Genomic DNA, 18,595 nt, shown 5'->3' on the forward strand with positions numbered 1-18,595 from the left:
TAGGCGGGCAAACTCATGATTTCAATGGGGATTTATGTTTCCTTACCAAAAATGGAGATGAGTCCAGTGATGCTAAGATATGAAGTCGGAATACAAGTCAAGCAGTGTAATATATTTCAGCAGCATTACAGTAGATTGATACTACAATCTTGATGGTTTGGTTCTTTCCTGAGTGAAAAATAAAAATGTTTTAAATGTGCTTGGCAATTGAAGGTTGTAAATTCGAATAAGGTACAAATGATGCCGAAAAGGGTACTCTGGTATTTGAGAAAACATTTCTAAACTGTTATTCACATGGCAGAATATTACATTTTATTCCTTCATACATATATGTGAAGGTTTCTTATACAAAGATAAGTTCATGACGTGTAATAACTAGTTAATCCAATCTTGTTATATGTGTGGCATGCTTTGAGGTAATACCATTATCCTTTTTGTCAAGGTAGGTTGTATCTGGACCGATGAATCTACATTTTTCCTGACTTTTACTAATTATTTCTATATTATTATTTTTAGAACAAGAATTCCAAGTAAATTGCTTTACCTGGATATCAAATTAATTCTTACTTTCAGAATGCCAAGAAATACTCTCTTCTTCAGGAGTGAACCCAAGACTACCCTAAATAAATTTCATTTGTTTCCCAGCCTGTATTTCAGATACTCAAACCCACTGAGAGAATAACTGTCACTGTTAAAGTAACACCTAGTTGTTACATATTAATGCTAACTTCCGTCCTCTGATCAAATTCCAGGCTGCCAAGATATCGCAGATGAATTCAGAGCACAGGAGATTGATGGACAGGCCCTTCTTTTGCTAAAAGAAGACCATCTTATGAGTGCAATGAATATCAAACTAGGCCCGGCCCTAAAGATCTGTGCACGCATCAACTCTCTGAAGGAATCTTAACAGGATCATGAAGCTGTGAGAAAACAGCAGTTTTACTCTTCTTAAACAAACTTGTAAGGTAAAGGCTCAAGCTGGCCTAGAATGTTATCATATATTGTGGTGGATAGCCAAGCACATTGGGATCTCCACATCAAAAGCTGATATTTCTTCTACAGATACAGTAATTCATCATACATTTTCTTAATTAGCCAACATTGGTAAAATTAATTTTACAGGTTACATGCAACATTGAAAGACTTGATATAGAGGGCCATGATATTTTTCAAAGAAACGTGTTATACTAGATAATTTTTTAAAGGTGATGTTTATCGTTAATATAAAGAATCCTTTTAAAAGTAATTTAATGATTTACATTTTTCCTCTTTTGATTCGGTTTTCTTATACATTTTTCTACCCTGTAAGTTTTCTATAGGTTGTCATGAGAGATATAATTTAGGAGTAATTTAGGAATAGTTTAGTAGGAGTCCAGTGACTGGAATTGTATGCAACGAGATATCAGTTGTACATTTTAAGAAACATGTCTGTCAGACAATTGCTTTGTCTATAAAAAGGATTGCATTCTAGCATGAATAATACTAATCTGGAAGTCAGAAGAGTTGGTTTCTATTCCAAACTTGCCCAAGAATTTGATGTGACTGAGAAAGTTAGTTTTCTTCTTAGTTTTTGTACATTTAGAGCAGTGGTTCTCAACAGAGGTCAGTTTTGCTCCCCAGGGGATATTTGACAATGCCTAGGGACATTTTGGTTGTCATAGCTTGGAGGGGTTGGGGAGGGTTGTTATTGGCATCTGGGTCATGGAGGACAGGGATGTTGCTAAATATCCCACAGTGCACAAGACAGTCCTCCAAAACAAAGATTCATCAAGTCCAAAATGTCAAGTAGTGTCAGGGTTCAGAAACCCTGATGTAGGAGTGATAAATATTGCTCTTTTTTACCCAGAGGGTTAGTTTGAAAAGATGAGACATAATAAGGAATACATTATACAATGGAAGTATTTCAGACAGCATTAATGTTCTGCAGAAGTATTTTTCCCAGTTTTATGCACACTGGAAAAAGGAAAAATCCACTAAATTGACCTATAAAACTAAAATCCACTAAATTGGCCTGTGAAGTAAGGACTAGCATACAAATAATTTGAGTCTCAGAAAGTACGAATTCATATTCTCTTTCATAGAGCAGCAGAGAGCTGCTCCTCTGCACTGATGAAGGCATAATATCATTATACCTTATGAACCAGTGCATAGCCTTTGCTGGCAAGACAGTATGTAGTGGATATGTGTTTGGTCTTTGGATTTTTTCTAATGTTGAACATGCTGGGTCTAGCTAGAATGCACATTCCTTTTTCCTTGACTAAACCTTTGCATGCTTCCTACAAAGTTCCCACCAACTAGTATCTCTTGGATTATCACATATAATTTTGTATGTACATGTTTTACAGAAAAAACATTTTAAAACAAAATTTTTCACTGAACAGTTAGTGTTCTATCAGAATTATGACATTAAAACAAAATTGTTGTGGGAGCCCTGAGAGCCTTATTGTCGGGAAATAAAAAAATTGTTTTAATCCTTTTTATCTTTACCACACGATGGAAATGTTTTAAAATAGAAGGAACATACACAGATATTTGGCAGACGTTCAGTAAGTGGGGAAGAGTCCATGGGTTTCAGTCATTGTCACTGCTCTTTTCAACAAGATTGTGTTGAGCTAGTAGAAGACTAAAGATGTCATTAAGGACATCACAGATATTTATCTTTTGGCTTTGTGTACATTAGAGAATGTTGATTATTTTTATACAAAAATACAGCGGGTAATTTTTTTAATCTTTAGATGCCTCTTGTTTGAATGTATGCTTTGTGGGATTCTTTTGTGTAGTAATGTTTAAAAAAAAAAAAGATGTTTACTGATAGTTATGTGTAGGATTAGAATGTGTAATATAGTGTAAGGCTCAAGTTCCAGACCTACAATAGCTTGTAGTCTATGTTACATATTTCTTTATATCACATTGTTAATTATTGGATTAAAGTTTCAAGGAAAGGTAGGAACTCTATAGTCAGTTTTCATTTATTAGCAGTTAATCATTATGACAGCTGTCATATCCTTGGCTTTTCCCCCTCATCTTGCCGTTTCAGAACACAGGAATAGGCTAAGCATTAATAGGATGGTCCACTGTGTGCGGGGTGGGTGAAGAGCACACAGGAAAGTCTCCCGTGGAATTAAAACTTTATCATAGATAATCCACAAGCAACTGATTTCGGGGTAGACTCCCTTAGCAATAATGGGTACCTCCCATAACTAAATTATCTGTATAGCCTTTAAGGTATTAGAACTATGTTACAGGTTCTCCTTTTCTTTACTGTCTCTTTTAATATCAGTCATTATTTACTGATTGAAAGCCCTCGTGCCTAGCACCATGTTAATATCCAAGAAAGCTTACCAGAAGGGGGATTTCCATTGAGAGCACCTTATAATCTTAAATCTTGTAGTAATCTTAAGAGTAGTCCAGATCTCTTGACCTCACTCAAAACATACCCAGAAAATATACTTGCTTCTTTCAGCTGAGCTATTTTGTTTAGAAATGGCCTATTTGCTTTCAACTGGTAGTTTTCCCTATTGATGCAACTGTTTTTCTTTTCCTAGAGGATTTAATCTTAAAAATCAAAGCTTCAGTTAAATATGAATATAGATAACACTGGATGTCCATTTCTCTTCTAAGTTCTAAGCACAGTTCTGGTATGATACAGGTGGGGAGAGTATTATTTTCTGTTTCCATCATGCTACTAAATTGTTTTAGGATTTTCATTGATGAGAAGGAATGACAGAGAACATGGGAAGTTCTTCCTATTTTTGCTAAGTGTACATTTTCTGACTTTAAACTGATGCACTCTTTTCCCTTTGAGGGAAGTAAAAAAAACCTACAAGTTTCAAATTTTATTTACTTTAAGCCATGTGTTCCTAAGAAAATAAAGTGAGAGAGCTGGTTTGTAGATGGTTTTGCATGACATGGATTCTCATCAAGCCTAGTGTAGTAGGCATGTGTCTGACAGGCTCTGCACCTTTGATGTAATCATTGTCATATAAGGCAGAGTACTGTCCCAAAACCTGTCACTTTTTGAGTGGCATATAACTTTCCAGGATGGTACTTTTGATTTGCTGTGGCATCGCTAAACAGACATTTTCCTTAGTCTCAGCTTAAGGGCTGTCATGTAGGAGTAGAGAAGGTAGAATGAGGGGAAGACATGTTAGTGAAGGGGCGTGAGAATGGGAAAGAGGCAGACAAGAGACCTGCCACTTTGCTTGTCCCACTTCAACACTGAACAAATTTCTGCACTTTTGACGTTAATATTCATGATTTACCTTAAGTAGAAATGATTTTTTTTAGATAGTCCATTGTTTGTTTTTGTTTCCTAGTGTGTTGAAACACTTCCTTAGAACTGTCTGAAGTATTGCTGTGCCCATACCTTTGAATAATTTTTGTGTGAAATTATAGACATTTATTCAAATACCGGTCCTAGGCTGAAATCTGTCACAGCATCCCCTATCACTGACTTGTTCAATTAAATGTTATAAAGTCCCATTTGAATTTGCAAGGTTCTGGTACTGTCATGGCACAAGTATGGTGGGAAGGCAATATATAGATTGTATAGTCTTCGGTTGTGTTTATATGGGTGTAAACAGTTTGAGAAAGAATAAACTATTGTAGACGTACGTGAATGATGCTGCCCTCACAGCCATATTGAGTAGATGGAATCCCTGGCTGGACACACTGTTAAAATGTTTTAAAGACATTTTCAGCTAGAACAGACTGATTATATTTTGTGGCTTGAAGATCCTCACCCTTAATGAATGGCAGGAGCACATGCTGCCTTGTGTGCAGCTGACACTGGGGCATTGCCTGATAGCATGAAAGGGCCTCGCTTCCTGCTTTCCTCTCCTAAAGCCTATTCCAGCCCTAAGGGAACTGCGTGAAAACTTGACACTTTTGCTTGAAAATCCTTAGAGAGGATTTTGTAGTGGCGTTAATTTTAGGAAGGTAATTGGGGCAGGACTTTCTAACACCTAACAGTCATGTGTCAGTGAAACCTTTGGGCAGTGGACACTGGCCCAACTATGCAGTGTTTGTTCACTCTGTTTCCTGTGCACCATATATGTAGCTGGACCTTAAGGAAGGTTTTCCAAGGTGAAGGATAGGGAAATGGAGGAAGTGACAAATAGGAGGAAAACATTCTAGACCCAAGAGGGTAATAATACAGTTAATGGAGTGAGGTTGTGTAGTATAGATAGGACCTTCAATAGTTCAAAATAATACGTTGTAATGGTTTGATCCCAGTTATAGCAATAAAATTCACCTGTAACCATACTCATTCTTTCATTCTCTCTGTCAAGTGATTCTGCCCCTAGGATCATATCAGTAGTTCCAATGATACAGAAGCTAGTGTTTTTGACTTCAAAAAAAAGGTGACAACTATTATACTTGGAGAATATTTGTCAAAAACTCAAAGGTTAATTATTTATAATTGAGTTATTGGACCTATAGAAGGGAGTATCCATTTTCAGATACCACAGTTGAATCACCCTTGTAGATTGTTATAAAGGCATTTTAAGATAGTATTTTGTTAGATTGTATCTAAGAATTGGATGACTAAAGAGCTATCTTTCACTTTATCAGTGTGGATTTCAGCGGAAGCCTACCTCTATTTCTTTGATGCACAGTAGTGTGGATCATAAAATGAACTGTTTAATTCACATTCATTAACATTGGTATTTTATGAGTCTCTTTAAAAGCATTTGATTTCATCTTAAAGATTGTAATTTAATTTAGATAAGCACAAATACAGTATTAGGAAAAATAAATATGCAATCTTACTGAAATTTAATTTCAATCTATTATAAGGTGTACATCTTTAAAAAAAAACTCGTTGGAAAGATATTCCTCTTTTGTTAGTCCATACTATGTACACTATATAGTTTCCTTCATAGCAACAATACAAGCCATTTCTTCAATAAAGAAAAAAAATGTTGAAAATTATATTATCTTCTTTGGAAAAAGTTTCCTAAATTTTTAAGAATTTAAAGTTTTACATGTTATTTTTTAGAGCTTATTTAATCTATTTTAAAATAATACTATGAGAAGGCATTTTTTTTTTTTTTTTGAAAGTTATAAAGCACTAATACAAATCAGCATCATTTTCCAGAGCACAGTGTTTGGCTTTTTTGAACTTATTTCACAGACATTAAAAGGGAGTGGCCTCCCTACTTCTCAGATCTGAGGCCTCGGTTCTCTAATGAAAATCCCCTATTCTACTTGAACCCATGAACACACACCTCTTAAGTGCCATGTTTATGGGACCTTTTGGGAAGTGTTTTCCAAGAATGTTTTTTTCTTTTTTTTTTTTTTTTATAGCTTGTGAACATTTAATTTTATTTAAAGATGATGATTTTAAAACTCTCAGATATTGGAGAAGAGGGTACATTAGAGAAGTATTTTTTTCCCTGCTTTTGAATAGTATAATTGCTTTTAGTGATATTGATGGCGTCAGTATGAGTCCATAGAAAGAAACCTGTACAAAGGTTTTAAAATGTATTGTTGAAAAGAAGTGATGAATTTTAATTTGGAAAAAACTGAATATAAAATATTGCTAACATGGCATAGTTTTAAATATAACAGTAATTTAGTAAGTCCTTTTAGACCACCTATTTAAATTGACTCCAGTAATCTTCTTAAGGATTGATCGTAGCCATCATTTATTGGCTTAAAAGTTAAACTTCAAGGAATATATATTATCAGTGTTAAATCCATGTTTTGTGGAGCTTTAATTAATGGAGGTGAAGAAGTTGGTGTTCATAAGATACTGGTGGGGCTGGTAGTGAAATAAACATCGATCTATTTTAGAAAGAAGGAATTTTTAGTTTTGCCTCAAGCAAACCAGAAGTGTCCACTGCTTAAAATCTGTTTAGAGTGCTGTGTGTTAAAGTCTTCTTTTTGCTGTAGGTAGTACCAAATAATCTACTTCAATAATAAATAATAGATGAATATGATGAATGAAGATAAAGGCTGGCTGGGGGGCTGGGAATTCTCCTTCCAGTTGGTGAATTAGCTGGTGTGTGACACCTCAGGCAATTACTTAACTTTTAATCTGTTTCCTCTTCTGAATATACAGTATGGAGCCTATACTACTCAAAATGCTGATTTGTGTTTAAGTCATCTTTAAGGTACCTCCCAGATCTAGAACTATGATTCTACGTATTTTTAAATACTTCTACTTAAATGCTTTTAAATGCTTCTACTTAATTCTCTTTCCCTTTTTAATGGTTCATTTCATACTTAAGAGCTTTTGCTGAAAGAGAATTGTTAAGCATCCATTTCCTGGTTCACCTATATATACGGTCTTTGTTCTCTTAAGGATTTAAGTAGAGAAGAAAAATCACACAGACAAGCAAATGAGGACATTTTTCTAAATGCTTCTTGCTAGTTAACCACTGAACCTGTGAACACATAGGAACATTGTCATTCATGCATTTTTCCATTCGTTTAAAATGCAAGCCATTTGAACACTTATGTGAAATGTGTGGTATATATGACAGGAACTAGTAATAAGTGAACAAAATCTTCCAAAACAAAATTCTAATTGTGGCTTAAAACAAACATGGACATTATTTACTTACTGTATTGAACTGAGAGGGAAACTTTTATGCACTGGGTGAAGTATTTAGCTAGATGACATCGGGGCGGTGGGGGTAGGGGGTGGTCTGAGTGAATCACAGCACAATTCCTAAAACACATTTCACATACAAATCAGCCAATAATAAACCTGATTAGGTTATAAAATCAAGGGCACCTAATAAGGATCTACATTCTGAGACTTTTGTGACAGCCCATATTTCTCAGAATTATTTTGACACTTTGAATCTATTCCAGAAGTGTTGCTATACAGGGTGTGTGACAGAACAATACAAAGAATACAAAGATAGAAGCCGATGCTGACTTACTATACATTTTTAACTACAAAAGCTTTACACCCACTATTGACAGTGAAGTAACTTTCTACAACTGAAAAGATCGCTGAACAGGTTTTTTATTCTCTTTTGTTTTTAAAGCAAGAAATTACACAAAATAAATTTTATTATTATTACAAATACTTACTTTTTAGAGAGCACACATGTATTACATAGGAAAAGGGTTTCCTTTAACTGGTAAACATAAAACCCTTCCATGCTTGAATTGACAACTATTTGGGGAGTAAACGTTGAATGGCATTGATTAATTGGGTGAAGTTTCCTTACCACTTGGGGATCCTGTTGGCCCAGCGAAACAGATTAACATCACTTGATGCTAACATTCTCCATAAAAATACAAAATGAAAATACCTAATATTTAAAAACATCTTTTATTCATCATAGTCACAGCTTTTTAAAGCAGGAAAATGTCCAGATACGTGATAGATTAGAATCTAAAACTGATTGAAAATAGAACACAGACATCCAAGTAACCAGATAGTCTGGGTTTAAAAAAATTTGCCATGGTATTGGTTAAAGTGTACTTTTAAAATATTTTAATTTACCTAATTTTTCAAATATTTTATGCTATTAAAATATCTACTGCATACTTTTTGTATATGTATTTTTAAATTTTAAAAAATGAACGGGCTGGGCAAAGATGATATAATTTTAAATGGTTCATTTCCAAGACATTTAAGTAGATTCCCAATCACTTCATTCAAAAGCTTGGTGTTGTTTTTTCCATAGGAAAAAGTCAAAGTGAGTTCTAAAAACGGTCCTCAGAGTCAGGAGTGAGCTGCGGTGCAGACTGGACTTGTAGACAGTGTGCAGGAGGGGCACTGACAGAGGAGAGGCAGGCATGCCAAGCCTCTGTTAAATTACTGTTTTTGTCTTGCTTGTTAAAAAAACGGTCTTTTGACTTAACAAAGGCAAATTGTTGTGATTTTTTTTGATGCTTCAAGCACATGTTAACTGATTTTTAATTCCTTTTGGTTCCTCCCATTATCCTAACATAGGACTTTCATATTAACCTCAAAAGCTGATCCACCCAGGTTGAGCAGAGCGTCACCAAGGGGAAAGGAAACCTTTTTTACTTTTACAGAAACAAATGTTAAGATTATATATACATGTATTCTTTACATTGGATATTGTATTACAGTGCTCCTTACAGGAAATGAAATAGTTTAGCACTCTTAGCATTAGCATTCCTAGATTGGTGTCTGTAGCTACCGTTTTAAAATGTATAACCTGGAAATGAAGTTAATTTTGCATTAATAAGAGCACACCATGATCTATGTAAAAAGACTGTCCATTTGGTGTATTTTTTTAAGAGAAAGCACTTTCATATTAACAAGTAGCATGTGTATGAATTTTAGATTTTCATATTTGTTGTGTCTGTATTCAGTGAAGTAAAATTGAACATTCAAATGTTTGTTGATGGCAACATTAACTGTTAAATTAAAGCACCTTATACTCTGCTGCTTAAACTTGCTTGTAATTGCACCTTTGTTACCTGCACATTTTCACATAGAATATTGTTGTTAACATTGCCTCATGTGGGTCTGGATGGAAGGTTAGTGGGCCTACAGGATCATTTATTTATATTGTTTATATTACAATAATATATTGTAGACCAGTTGTAAGTTCATTTCTTTACAAATAAAAGCCTCTTCCATTTGGCTGGTCTATTGAATAATTTCTTTTTTTAAGTTTATGAGGGCTTTGAAATAGTTACAAATTTGCCTATATGAAATTTGCAGAGTGTAAATCTTTACTAATGAAGTACAATATATTTTAAAGTATCTCAGTCCTGGGGCGCTCCTGGGTGGCTCAGTCGGTTAAGCATCTGACTCTTCATTTCAGCTCAGGTCATGGTCTCCCAGTTCACGAGCTCAAGCCCTGCATCGGGGTCTCTGCTGACAGTGCAGAACCTGCTTAGGATGGTCTCCCTCTCTCTCTCTGCCCCTCCCCCGCTTGCTCTCTACTTCTCTCTCTCAAAAAATAGTTAAAAAACTTTATTTAAAAAAAGTATCTCAGTCCTATGTAATGGCGAATTAGAAAGTGGTACACTTAGTAACACAGAGAAGGGACCAAATTCAGAAATTGTGACAGATTAAACAAAATCTGTAACAAAGTGACTTCAGATGATTCTGCCATTTGGATTGATTTACTCTAGCAGTTCTCAAGAGGGGGGCAATTCTGCCCACCAGGGTAAGTTTGGCAGTGTCTGGACACATTTTGATTGGCATCTAGTGGGCAAAGGGAAGGGGTGCTGCTAAATATCCTACGATGCACAGGGCAGTCTCCAACAAAAAGTTACCCGACCCAAAATGTGAATAGTGCTGAGGATAAGAAGCCCTCCTTTACTTTTACAGTGTGATACACTGTCAATGTGATTATGATTTGACATGCAAGTATGTGACATACAAGTTATAAATGAAAATGAATCTGGTATGTCATGGAAAGAGACCTAGTCACTACTCCCAATTCTCTAAGGTGAGCAACTAAAACGTTTCTTCCAGGATTATCTGCATTAAGAACAGAGATCATTTTTTTTTCAATTACGTAAATTTAAATTGAGCTACTCTCTCTTCCCCTTATGTTAAAGAATATTTATATCAAATAATTTTCAGAAAACGATCTTGATTTTCTTGCTCTGAATTTAATAAAAGTGTTTAGTTACATTTGTATGTTACTGACAGTGAATCTCAGATTTACATAACAGTTTGCATCCAGTAATTTTTTGGGTAACACAGATCAGTATTACTGGCCAAATATTAACTCGTTTCACTTCTTTGCTAAATTAGTATTTGCAACATGCAGTGTTCCAGAACAGGCATAAACATTTTTCTTGGAATTATTTTGTTTTTAATACCATAGTCCCAAAAGACACATTGTGAAAAGGTATGAAAGTTGGGGCTGGAGGCATGGGGTGGGGGGCGGTTTCAGTTCAATCTTTGTATGTCCTGAGTCATCATTCTTTCCCATTTGTAAAATTATGATTCTTATTGTAGTTGTCAGTTTGAATTAGTTTTCACATGGCAACATTAACAAATTATTATTGATATAGGCTTTTCAATTTGCTCAAGATTATGAATTGTAAGTGGAATGAAGCAGCATTTCCAGTTGACGAAAGGATCCGCAGGTAACGTAACGTCTCTCAAATTAAGCTTGTGACAATTAAACCAGTAAACTGTGGCAATGAGAAAACTATTGACAAAGTACAACCACGGAATGTTCATCTCAATATATGCTGGAATCTGTCCTTTAAGTAGAAGGATAATTACTTGAAGTAGTACAAATGGTAGCCAGGTACCGAGAAAACAGATAATGAACTTGGGCAAGAGTGCTTTCTTAGAGCTCAGAGTATAACTAGAATGGGAAGAAAAGGGAAAATAGAGGATAGTCTCATTCATATAGGAAGTCATCCTAACAGCCTGCACCAAGGCAATCACTTCTGACCAAGAGGTTATAAAAGCCATAAATAAAATCATCACCATGGAAAATGACAGCCAGTAACTCTGAATGCTAATGTAGAAAGGACATTGATAAGAATAAACACTCTGTGCCTTCAGGCTTTGATAGATACCTGGATCCCTCAAAACATAAGCAAGGACTGAAATCCAAATTAAAATTACTGTAAAGAAATAAAATATTTTTTGACACTTCAATGCAAGCTTTGGAGTTTTAGAGAAATTCAGGTAATAATCTATACAAGCTATCAGGAAAACCGGATAGTGCAAAAAACCGTAAGTAAATGAAATAATTTGAGTAAATAGGCAGATGTGGTATTTAGTAAACCTAACACCTAAAAGTACAAAATCTCTGTAGTAGTATATAATGGAAATGTTTACTAGAAGTAAAAAATCAATGAATGCTAGTGAAAAGCAAAAATACTCCATAAAATTGTGACAGGTGTTTTTTCTTCTCATTCCTAGTGTGAGGGTATTTAATAATACTTTCCCAAGTATTATCAAGAATAGCAGACAGTTACCATCTAGGGACCGATTTGCTTGACGTAACTGGTACTGAAAAGAGCAGTTCCCGGAAGAAAGAGCAGTCATGTTTTTAGTTGAACTGCAGAAGGCCTGCTGAAATACACACAACAAACCACTGCTTCACTTTATTTTCCATCCCTGTAAAGAAAAATGGAAAGAAAACCTTGATGCTATGTCTAATTTAAACCTTTCAAAGCAAGCACCTCTAGTCTCAAAGAACATATTTAATCCAGTCATTTTCCCAAATAAATTACAGGTGACCCTTGAACAAGAAGGGGGGTAGGGGTGTTGATCCCCGGTACAGTGAAAAATCTGTGTGTAACTTTCAGCTCCACCGGAACTTCACTCCTAATAGCCTACTGCTGACTGGAAGCCTTACTGACAAGTCAGTGAACATGTATTTTGTAGGTTTCATATATATCATATACTATATTCTTAGAGTAAAGCTAGTGAAAAGGTTAGGAAAATCATAAAATACATTTACAGTACTGCACTATATCTATTGAAAAAAATCAACACGTAAATGTACCTCTGCACATCAAATCTGTGTTGTTCAAGGGCCAACTGTAAATATATAAATAGGAATTTAAATTTCTCATAATACAGAATATGATCATGAAGAATTAATGTGTATACTTTGTTCTTTTTTTTTTTTCTTGAGACCAGGATGGTCCAGAACTTTAAGATCTCTAACCAAAATGTTATATAAAAATTACTCAACTTCTAGAAAAGTACAGGTTTTAGTTACTTGCAGAGAGAAGTAGAAAACGAATCTACCAGAGCCAAAAACAGGCTTAAAACAGCAACCTGATAGTAATACTCAGAACAATCATCGATGGCTGTTAACCCAGTCTCACTCTGACTCCAGACAATGAACATTACCCCCACTCAACTTTTTGTCTTTTTGTTAGTAAAATTTAGGATAGCAATTTTCAAAGCTTTTTGGCTGCAGGATCATCATTCTGACACTCAAAGATATAAAACAGTAAAGCTGAAAATAATGGGGACACAGATAAAGGGAAGAATGATAAAAGATTTATCTTTGGACATGACAAAGATCATGTTACGGCACTTGGACAGACAAGACAAAGAATCCGGGGAAGGAACAGGGGCTGAGAACATTAAGAAATGCTAGGTAAAGGCAAAGGAACAGGAGTTGAGGCTTGAGTGATTAAGGCATTTGGTGGCAGGAAAAAGAGAAGATGAAAAAGAAAGGTCAGAGGGGAAGAATGGAAGGAGGGGCATCTGGATGGCTCAGCTCATGGAGCATGCAACTCGATCTTGGGAGTTGTGAGTTCGAGCCCTACACTGGGTGTAGAAATTACTCCAAATGAAATAAAAATAAAATGGAAGGAAATTCGAGGAATTTATCATAAAAAAACACGACCAAAAGTTTCTCTAAGACTGTTCCACCACGATGTTTATATAAACAACAAAACAAAAACACTAACAAACCCACACATAAATGCCAACAATTGGAGATGGGTTAAAAAAGATGCATGGCACAGGGCACCTAGGTGGCTCAGTCGGTTAAGCGTCCGACTTCGGCTCAGGTCATTATCTCGCAGTTCGTGAGTTCAAGCCTTGCGTTGGGCTCTGTGCTGACAGCTCAGATCCTGGAGCCTGCTTCGGATTCTGTGTCTCCTCTCTCTGCCCCTCCCCCACTTATGCTCTGTCTCTCTGTCTCTCAAAAATAAATAAACATTAAAACAAAATTTAAAAAAATGATACATGGCACATCCTAATAATGTACTATTATGCAATTATTAAAACTGCTTCTCGGGGTAGGAGGAAGTTTTGACTCTTCCTCTTCTATAACTTGTTAAATGTTAACCTTATGAATTTGTTACATGTTAAAAATAAATTTCTACAGGATGTTTAAGTGAATTGCAGTTTACAAAATTATGCATCAACATATCATCTAATTGTTAAGACATTATACATATACAGAAAATGACTAAAAGAGTACACATCGAATATTTGTAGTGTTATAAGTTTCTCTGAATTTCTCAAACTTCAAGGAAAATAGTAAGGGAACACCAAGCCTGAAAAGTAAAAAACAAAAAACTCAATTTGGCTAAAACCCGTTAAATGATGATTAAATAATTTCAAGGGAGTAGTTGAGGATATTATCTGAGGGTAAAGAAAAAAATCCGTGTGAGAGAAGGCGATCAGTTCTTTGGACAGATTGAACCCTAACTTGAGTCTTTCCACATTTGAGTAGAGAGTTCCAGTGATTTCTTGAGCTTCCGTGTTCGTCTTTTCATTGTCCCAACTTTAGTAAGAATCCTGCTGAGTCTGGTTAGCCACAATCTGACCTTCAATATCTGATGAAGTTCCTCATCCCGCACCATCCCCCAGTGATGATCTATCACTCTGGCCTGCCTTAGCAAGAATCCCTCCTTATCCCTGATGTTTCCTCAATAACACTCCTCTACTAACCTCCACCTTGCTCCCCGGCTATAAATTTCTACTATTCCTTGTTGCATTCAGAGTTGAGCCCAATCGCTACCCCACTGCAAAATCCCATTGTAGTGGTCCCTGCACCTAGTGCAAAGGTCCTGAGTAGAGTCTGCCTTAACATTCTTTAACAAGGGTCATAAATTACTTTTTCTTGAACATAGTGTCATGGCTATAAATCTACCATGTTATAAGATGACTTACTAAGATACACAAATTACGTATTTACCCCCCCACACACGTATGTGTGTGTGTGTGTATATATATATATATATAAAGACAATTATAAAAAATCAGTTATACCTATTTTTATAAACATAGGTAGAAAAGAACCAATGAAACAAATTCTTGTGTATGCTCAATTGTTTTCTATACTCAAATATATATAGTTTAAATCTATACAGTTTTAACTTGACCCTCTGCCAAAAAAGTTCCACTCAGATTTGATGTACAAAGGCAGAGAATCATAACTACCACCTTGACAAATGCCACTGGCCTTAAAAGTAGTGTTGCTTGGATAAGGAAACCCGGGTGGAACGATGAGAATATATGAAGTCGTTCTTGTGACAAGAGAAAATAAGGCTGTTTTAAAATAGCCAGTGTTGGGGTGCCTGGCTGGCTCAGTTGGTTAAGCATCTAAGTCTTGATTTTGGCTCAGGTTATAATCTCATGGTTCATTAGACTGAGTTCTGAGTTGGGCTCTGTGCTAAGCATGGAACCTGCTTAAGATTCCCTCTCCCTCTCCTTCTGCCCCTCCCCTGCTCACCCGTGTGTGCTCTCTGTCAAAGTTAAATAAACATGAGAAAAACATAGGCGGTGTTGGTTTAAAATGGGTGTGAAAAAGGTAAATAGAGTAGGTTCATATTTAGACCCGTCTAAAAAAAATATCTTTAGGGTAAAAGAATTACTTGTATAAAGTAGTTTTAACCTTTATAACTCATCCAAAATTAAACAGATTAAAGAATCCATGTTTAAGTGGTCAACATCCGAGGGATGTTTCCTGAGGTCCATTTCATCACTGGCTCTCAGAGAGGGGCCACCTGGAAGGACAGAGAAGCAGGCTAGTCTCTGGAGGAAGAAAGTAAGAAGGGATGATGAGGATAAAGATCAGTTGTAGCCACCAAGGTACTAGCCATGAACCTCTTCACAAGAGGACTGGAAGAACGAAGACAAGTTGGGTGTGTAAGAGAATCACGAAGCTGAAAGAAACTAGAGAGGAGGGGGGGAAAAGGCCCTGGTTAGATACGCAACTTGAGGCAATAAAAAGCAGCTGAAAGAAGTCTATCGGAACACAGGGTTTTAGTCATTTTATGATGGTCCCTGAATATAGTGATTGTGGAAACGAATGAAAACTTTCTCATACCAATTTTATGTCCCACTTCCCCCACAAACCACTAAAAAGGTATTCAAAATTGCAGTATTTTGTTCTTTAAACCTCCCAAGCAAGACAAAAATCCTCTGATAGGCTACCTGTCCTGAATTTTCCCTTGAAAAAATGTCCACATGAACTGCAGGGATCCAGAGATTTGTAAGATACAGCTCTTTTCCTGAATGACTTTTTAAACTATTTATGAATTAAGTCATACGCTTCATATACAATGTAAATAGTTAATGTGGAAGTCCTTTTTAAGGCATCTTTGGGTTTGCACTGCAACCTGGCTAGTTTGGAAGAATTAGCAGGGCCAGAGGGAAACAAACCATGATTTCTTTTCACTGATCCGGTCTCTGGTTTCCTATTTAAAACCCAGTTAATTCTTAACACTACACAACACTTGACATACTCACTCTGCTTCCTCTAGTAGGTCTTTCTTGGCTGACAGTCTTCCAATTTCAATTTTACTGCCTTCAGTGATCTTACTCTTGGTACCTGGCATACCAGTGTGAACAAGCTCTGTGTGAAAGATAGAAAACAAAAATAACCATCATTAATAGCCGTCTTAATGGGAGTTCAATGTCATCTACTGGCTCTAGTTCTCTGCTTAGAAAAACTATAACTTTCTGTGGCATTAGAGGCAGTAATTAACTGCTTATATTCTTTTTTTTCCAGGAAAAGGAAGAAAGGGGATACATTTAGGTTGAAGTCTCCCAAAGACCCTGAGATATGTGTAGACGTAACATGGCATCTATTTGATAAAATCTTGTTTGCACCGCAGTGTTCACTCCCAGGCTTCAGAGTCCAAACCAGAAGTTCTCCAACTGTTTGGTTTCAGGACCTTTTGACACTTGTTGCATATTAACATAAGGAACATTTTTTTTTTTGTAATGAAAGATTACTGTATTTTACCAAACAAAAAAGATTTAGTGAGCAGAGTGGCATTTTTTTTTTCACATTTCACAGATTGCTCTGGTGTCTAGCTCAATAGCAGGCTGCTCAATTATCTACATTTAATCAGTTGCAATATCGTACATCATGTAGCTTTTACAAAGTCCTGTGTACATTCATGAGAGTTTGAGAGTAAAATAAAAAAGGTGTATACGTAATATTATAATCAAATAGTTGCACCATGCAATCTCAGAAAAGCTTGACAGAACGATTTGCGTTAAACAGCGGTATGCGAAGGGGAGCAGGATTGACATCCTGGTCTACTCTCATACAGAAAATGGAACTGGCACTGTAGTTAGATTTGCTGAAACCAATGAACGGAGGCAAGGCTGTGGCTAAATAACGAATGTATTGAGCCCTTGTCCAGGGGTTTATATACCTTCCGCCTTCCCCTTATAATAATCACGGAAGGTATAGATTTTTCCCCATGAGGAAAGAGGCTCAGGTGTTAATAAGCACATTTTCTGGCTGGATGACTGATAAAAGTGGGAGCGGACAGTAAGCTCATTATGGCTCAACTCACAACTGGAAATGTAAAAAGGGACCCAATTTATGTACATGAAAAAGCTTTCTGAAAAGGTGACATCCAAGTAAAAGTGACTGTGTTGATTACTGGTACCCAAAGGACCGTAACTAACTGATCTACTTGGATAATGTAATTTTATTCTTCTGAAAAGTAAATAAACTTTTCAAGATACGGTCCTTACTTGATATGTCAAAATTCAGTGAAAAAAACAAAATGTCATTTGACTCTGACAACTTTTGAAGAAACCGATGTTTTTATTCATTTACATGGTATAATTCAATATAGAAAGAAAATGCAGAAAGTAAAAGTTTTTCCTTGTTTTTTTTAAAATAGGTAATATAATTTACACGGTATAAAACTCAACAGAAGTGTCTGCTGTAAAAATTATTCATCCTGCCCACCCTTACCCCCAACTAATCACTGTCCAGTACAGTTCCCTCCCTAGATAATACCATGGTTACCAGTTACTTGTGTATCTTTCAGAGATACTCTAAAGCAAGGTTGTACAAATGTGAAATTTTCACGTAGCAAGGGGTTCTTGATTTGCCCTTTCACAGGTCTCATTCACATACTTATAAAATGTTAGAGCTGCAAAGGTAGAACAAAATATGAATCACATATGAATCAAATATGAATCAGATCACAGGAGTAATTCCCACCAACCCCAAACATAAGATTGGCCATGAAGAAGGTCAGAAAGGCCAGGCAGGAATACAGGAAGTAGGCAGGGATTATCTCACAGCAGAATGAGCAGTAATCTCTATTTTTTCCTGGAGTATAGATTTACAGTATTCACTCCTACCTACTTCTCGGCTTCTAGGCCCACAGAAAGATTTCACTTCTTTGTTACGATTAGCCTGTGAAGTGGCTACTTCTGGCTAAAGGGCTATGAGGCCAAAGCATTTAATTGCAGAGAACCCCCTTCAGTGTTCTCTTCTGCCATAGGGAATATAAAGGCCGTGTGTTCCAGATGGTAATAGCTCAAGATGGTAAAGCCTCTGTCGACGTGGGTCCTTGAGTGAGATGATCCACAGTGAATGTATGGTGCGGGCAAGAAATAAAAGTCTGTTGTGTTAAGCTGCAAGGATTTTGTGATTATTGGTTATGCCTTATCCTAACAAACGCAATTCCACATAATTTGAAATTTAACAGCATGTATTATTTGTATTATCAGAATTTAAAAAAAAACTATAGTAGAAAACAACTGTGAAAAGCAACAGTGCAAATGTCAGAAAATTGGTAAGTAAAAATTCAGTTTTAATTTCCAATACGTTAATTGCTTTTGCACTGTTTTTTCCCAATTTTCTTATGTTTGTCTATACATATTTCTTATATTTGGACAAGAGGGTCTCAGTGACCTAAGTTTCTACCTTAAAAAAAGGGT

General features: G+C 36.0%; 2 protein-coding genes and 1 long non-coding RNA gene across 9 annotated transcripts in view; 2 read left to right on the forward strand and 1 right to left on the reverse strand.

The window, feature by feature from the left end:
- PHC3 (polyhomeotic homolog 3) overlaps window positions 1–9,583 on the forward strand; it is a 105,300-nt gene extending 95,717 nt beyond the window's left edge. For 5 of the 7 annotated variants that reach the window (XM_045503009.1, XM_045503004.1, XM_045503005.1 and 2 more), the window contains one exon: window positions 753–9,583. In XM_045503009.1, the coding sequence (XP_045358965.1) occupies window positions 753–907 (155 nt within the window). In that variant the 3' untranslated portion in view covers window positions 908–9,583. The remainder of the gene's footprint in view (window positions 1–752) is intronic. The other 2 variants (XR_006718514.1, XR_006718515.1) reach the window with 2 other exon arrangements.
- Window positions 9,584–10,546: 963 nt separating this feature from the next.
- The window catches only part of GPR160 (G protein-coupled receptor 160), a 48,759-nt gene continuing 40,710 nt past the window's right edge, over window positions 10,547–18,595 (reverse strand). Inside the window, exons 2-3 of the mRNA XM_045503014.1 lie at window positions 16,148–16,253; window positions 10,547–12,040 (exon numbers count right to left, since the gene is read on the reverse strand). Coding sequence (XP_045358970.1) covers window positions 10,952–11,968 — 1,017 coding nt within the window. The 5' untranslated portion in view covers window positions 11,969–12,040; window positions 16,148–16,253 and the 3' untranslated portion in view covers window positions 10,547–10,951. The remainder of the gene's footprint in view (window positions 12,041–16,147; window positions 16,254–18,595) is intronic.
- On the forward strand, window positions 10,944–18,295 carry LOC123611265. Its single transcript, XR_006718516.1, has 2 exons — window positions 10,944–11,049; window positions 16,410–18,295. It is a non-coding gene; the product is annotated as an uncharacterized LOC123611265 (long non-coding RNA).

This window comes from Leopardus geoffroyi, chromosome C2 (genome assembly GCF_018350155.1).
Source record: "Leopardus geoffroyi isolate Oge1 chromosome C2, O.geoffroyi_Oge1_pat1.0, whole genome shotgun sequence".
NCBI lineage: Eukaryota > Metazoa > Chordata > Mammalia > Carnivora > Felidae > Leopardus > Leopardus geoffroyi.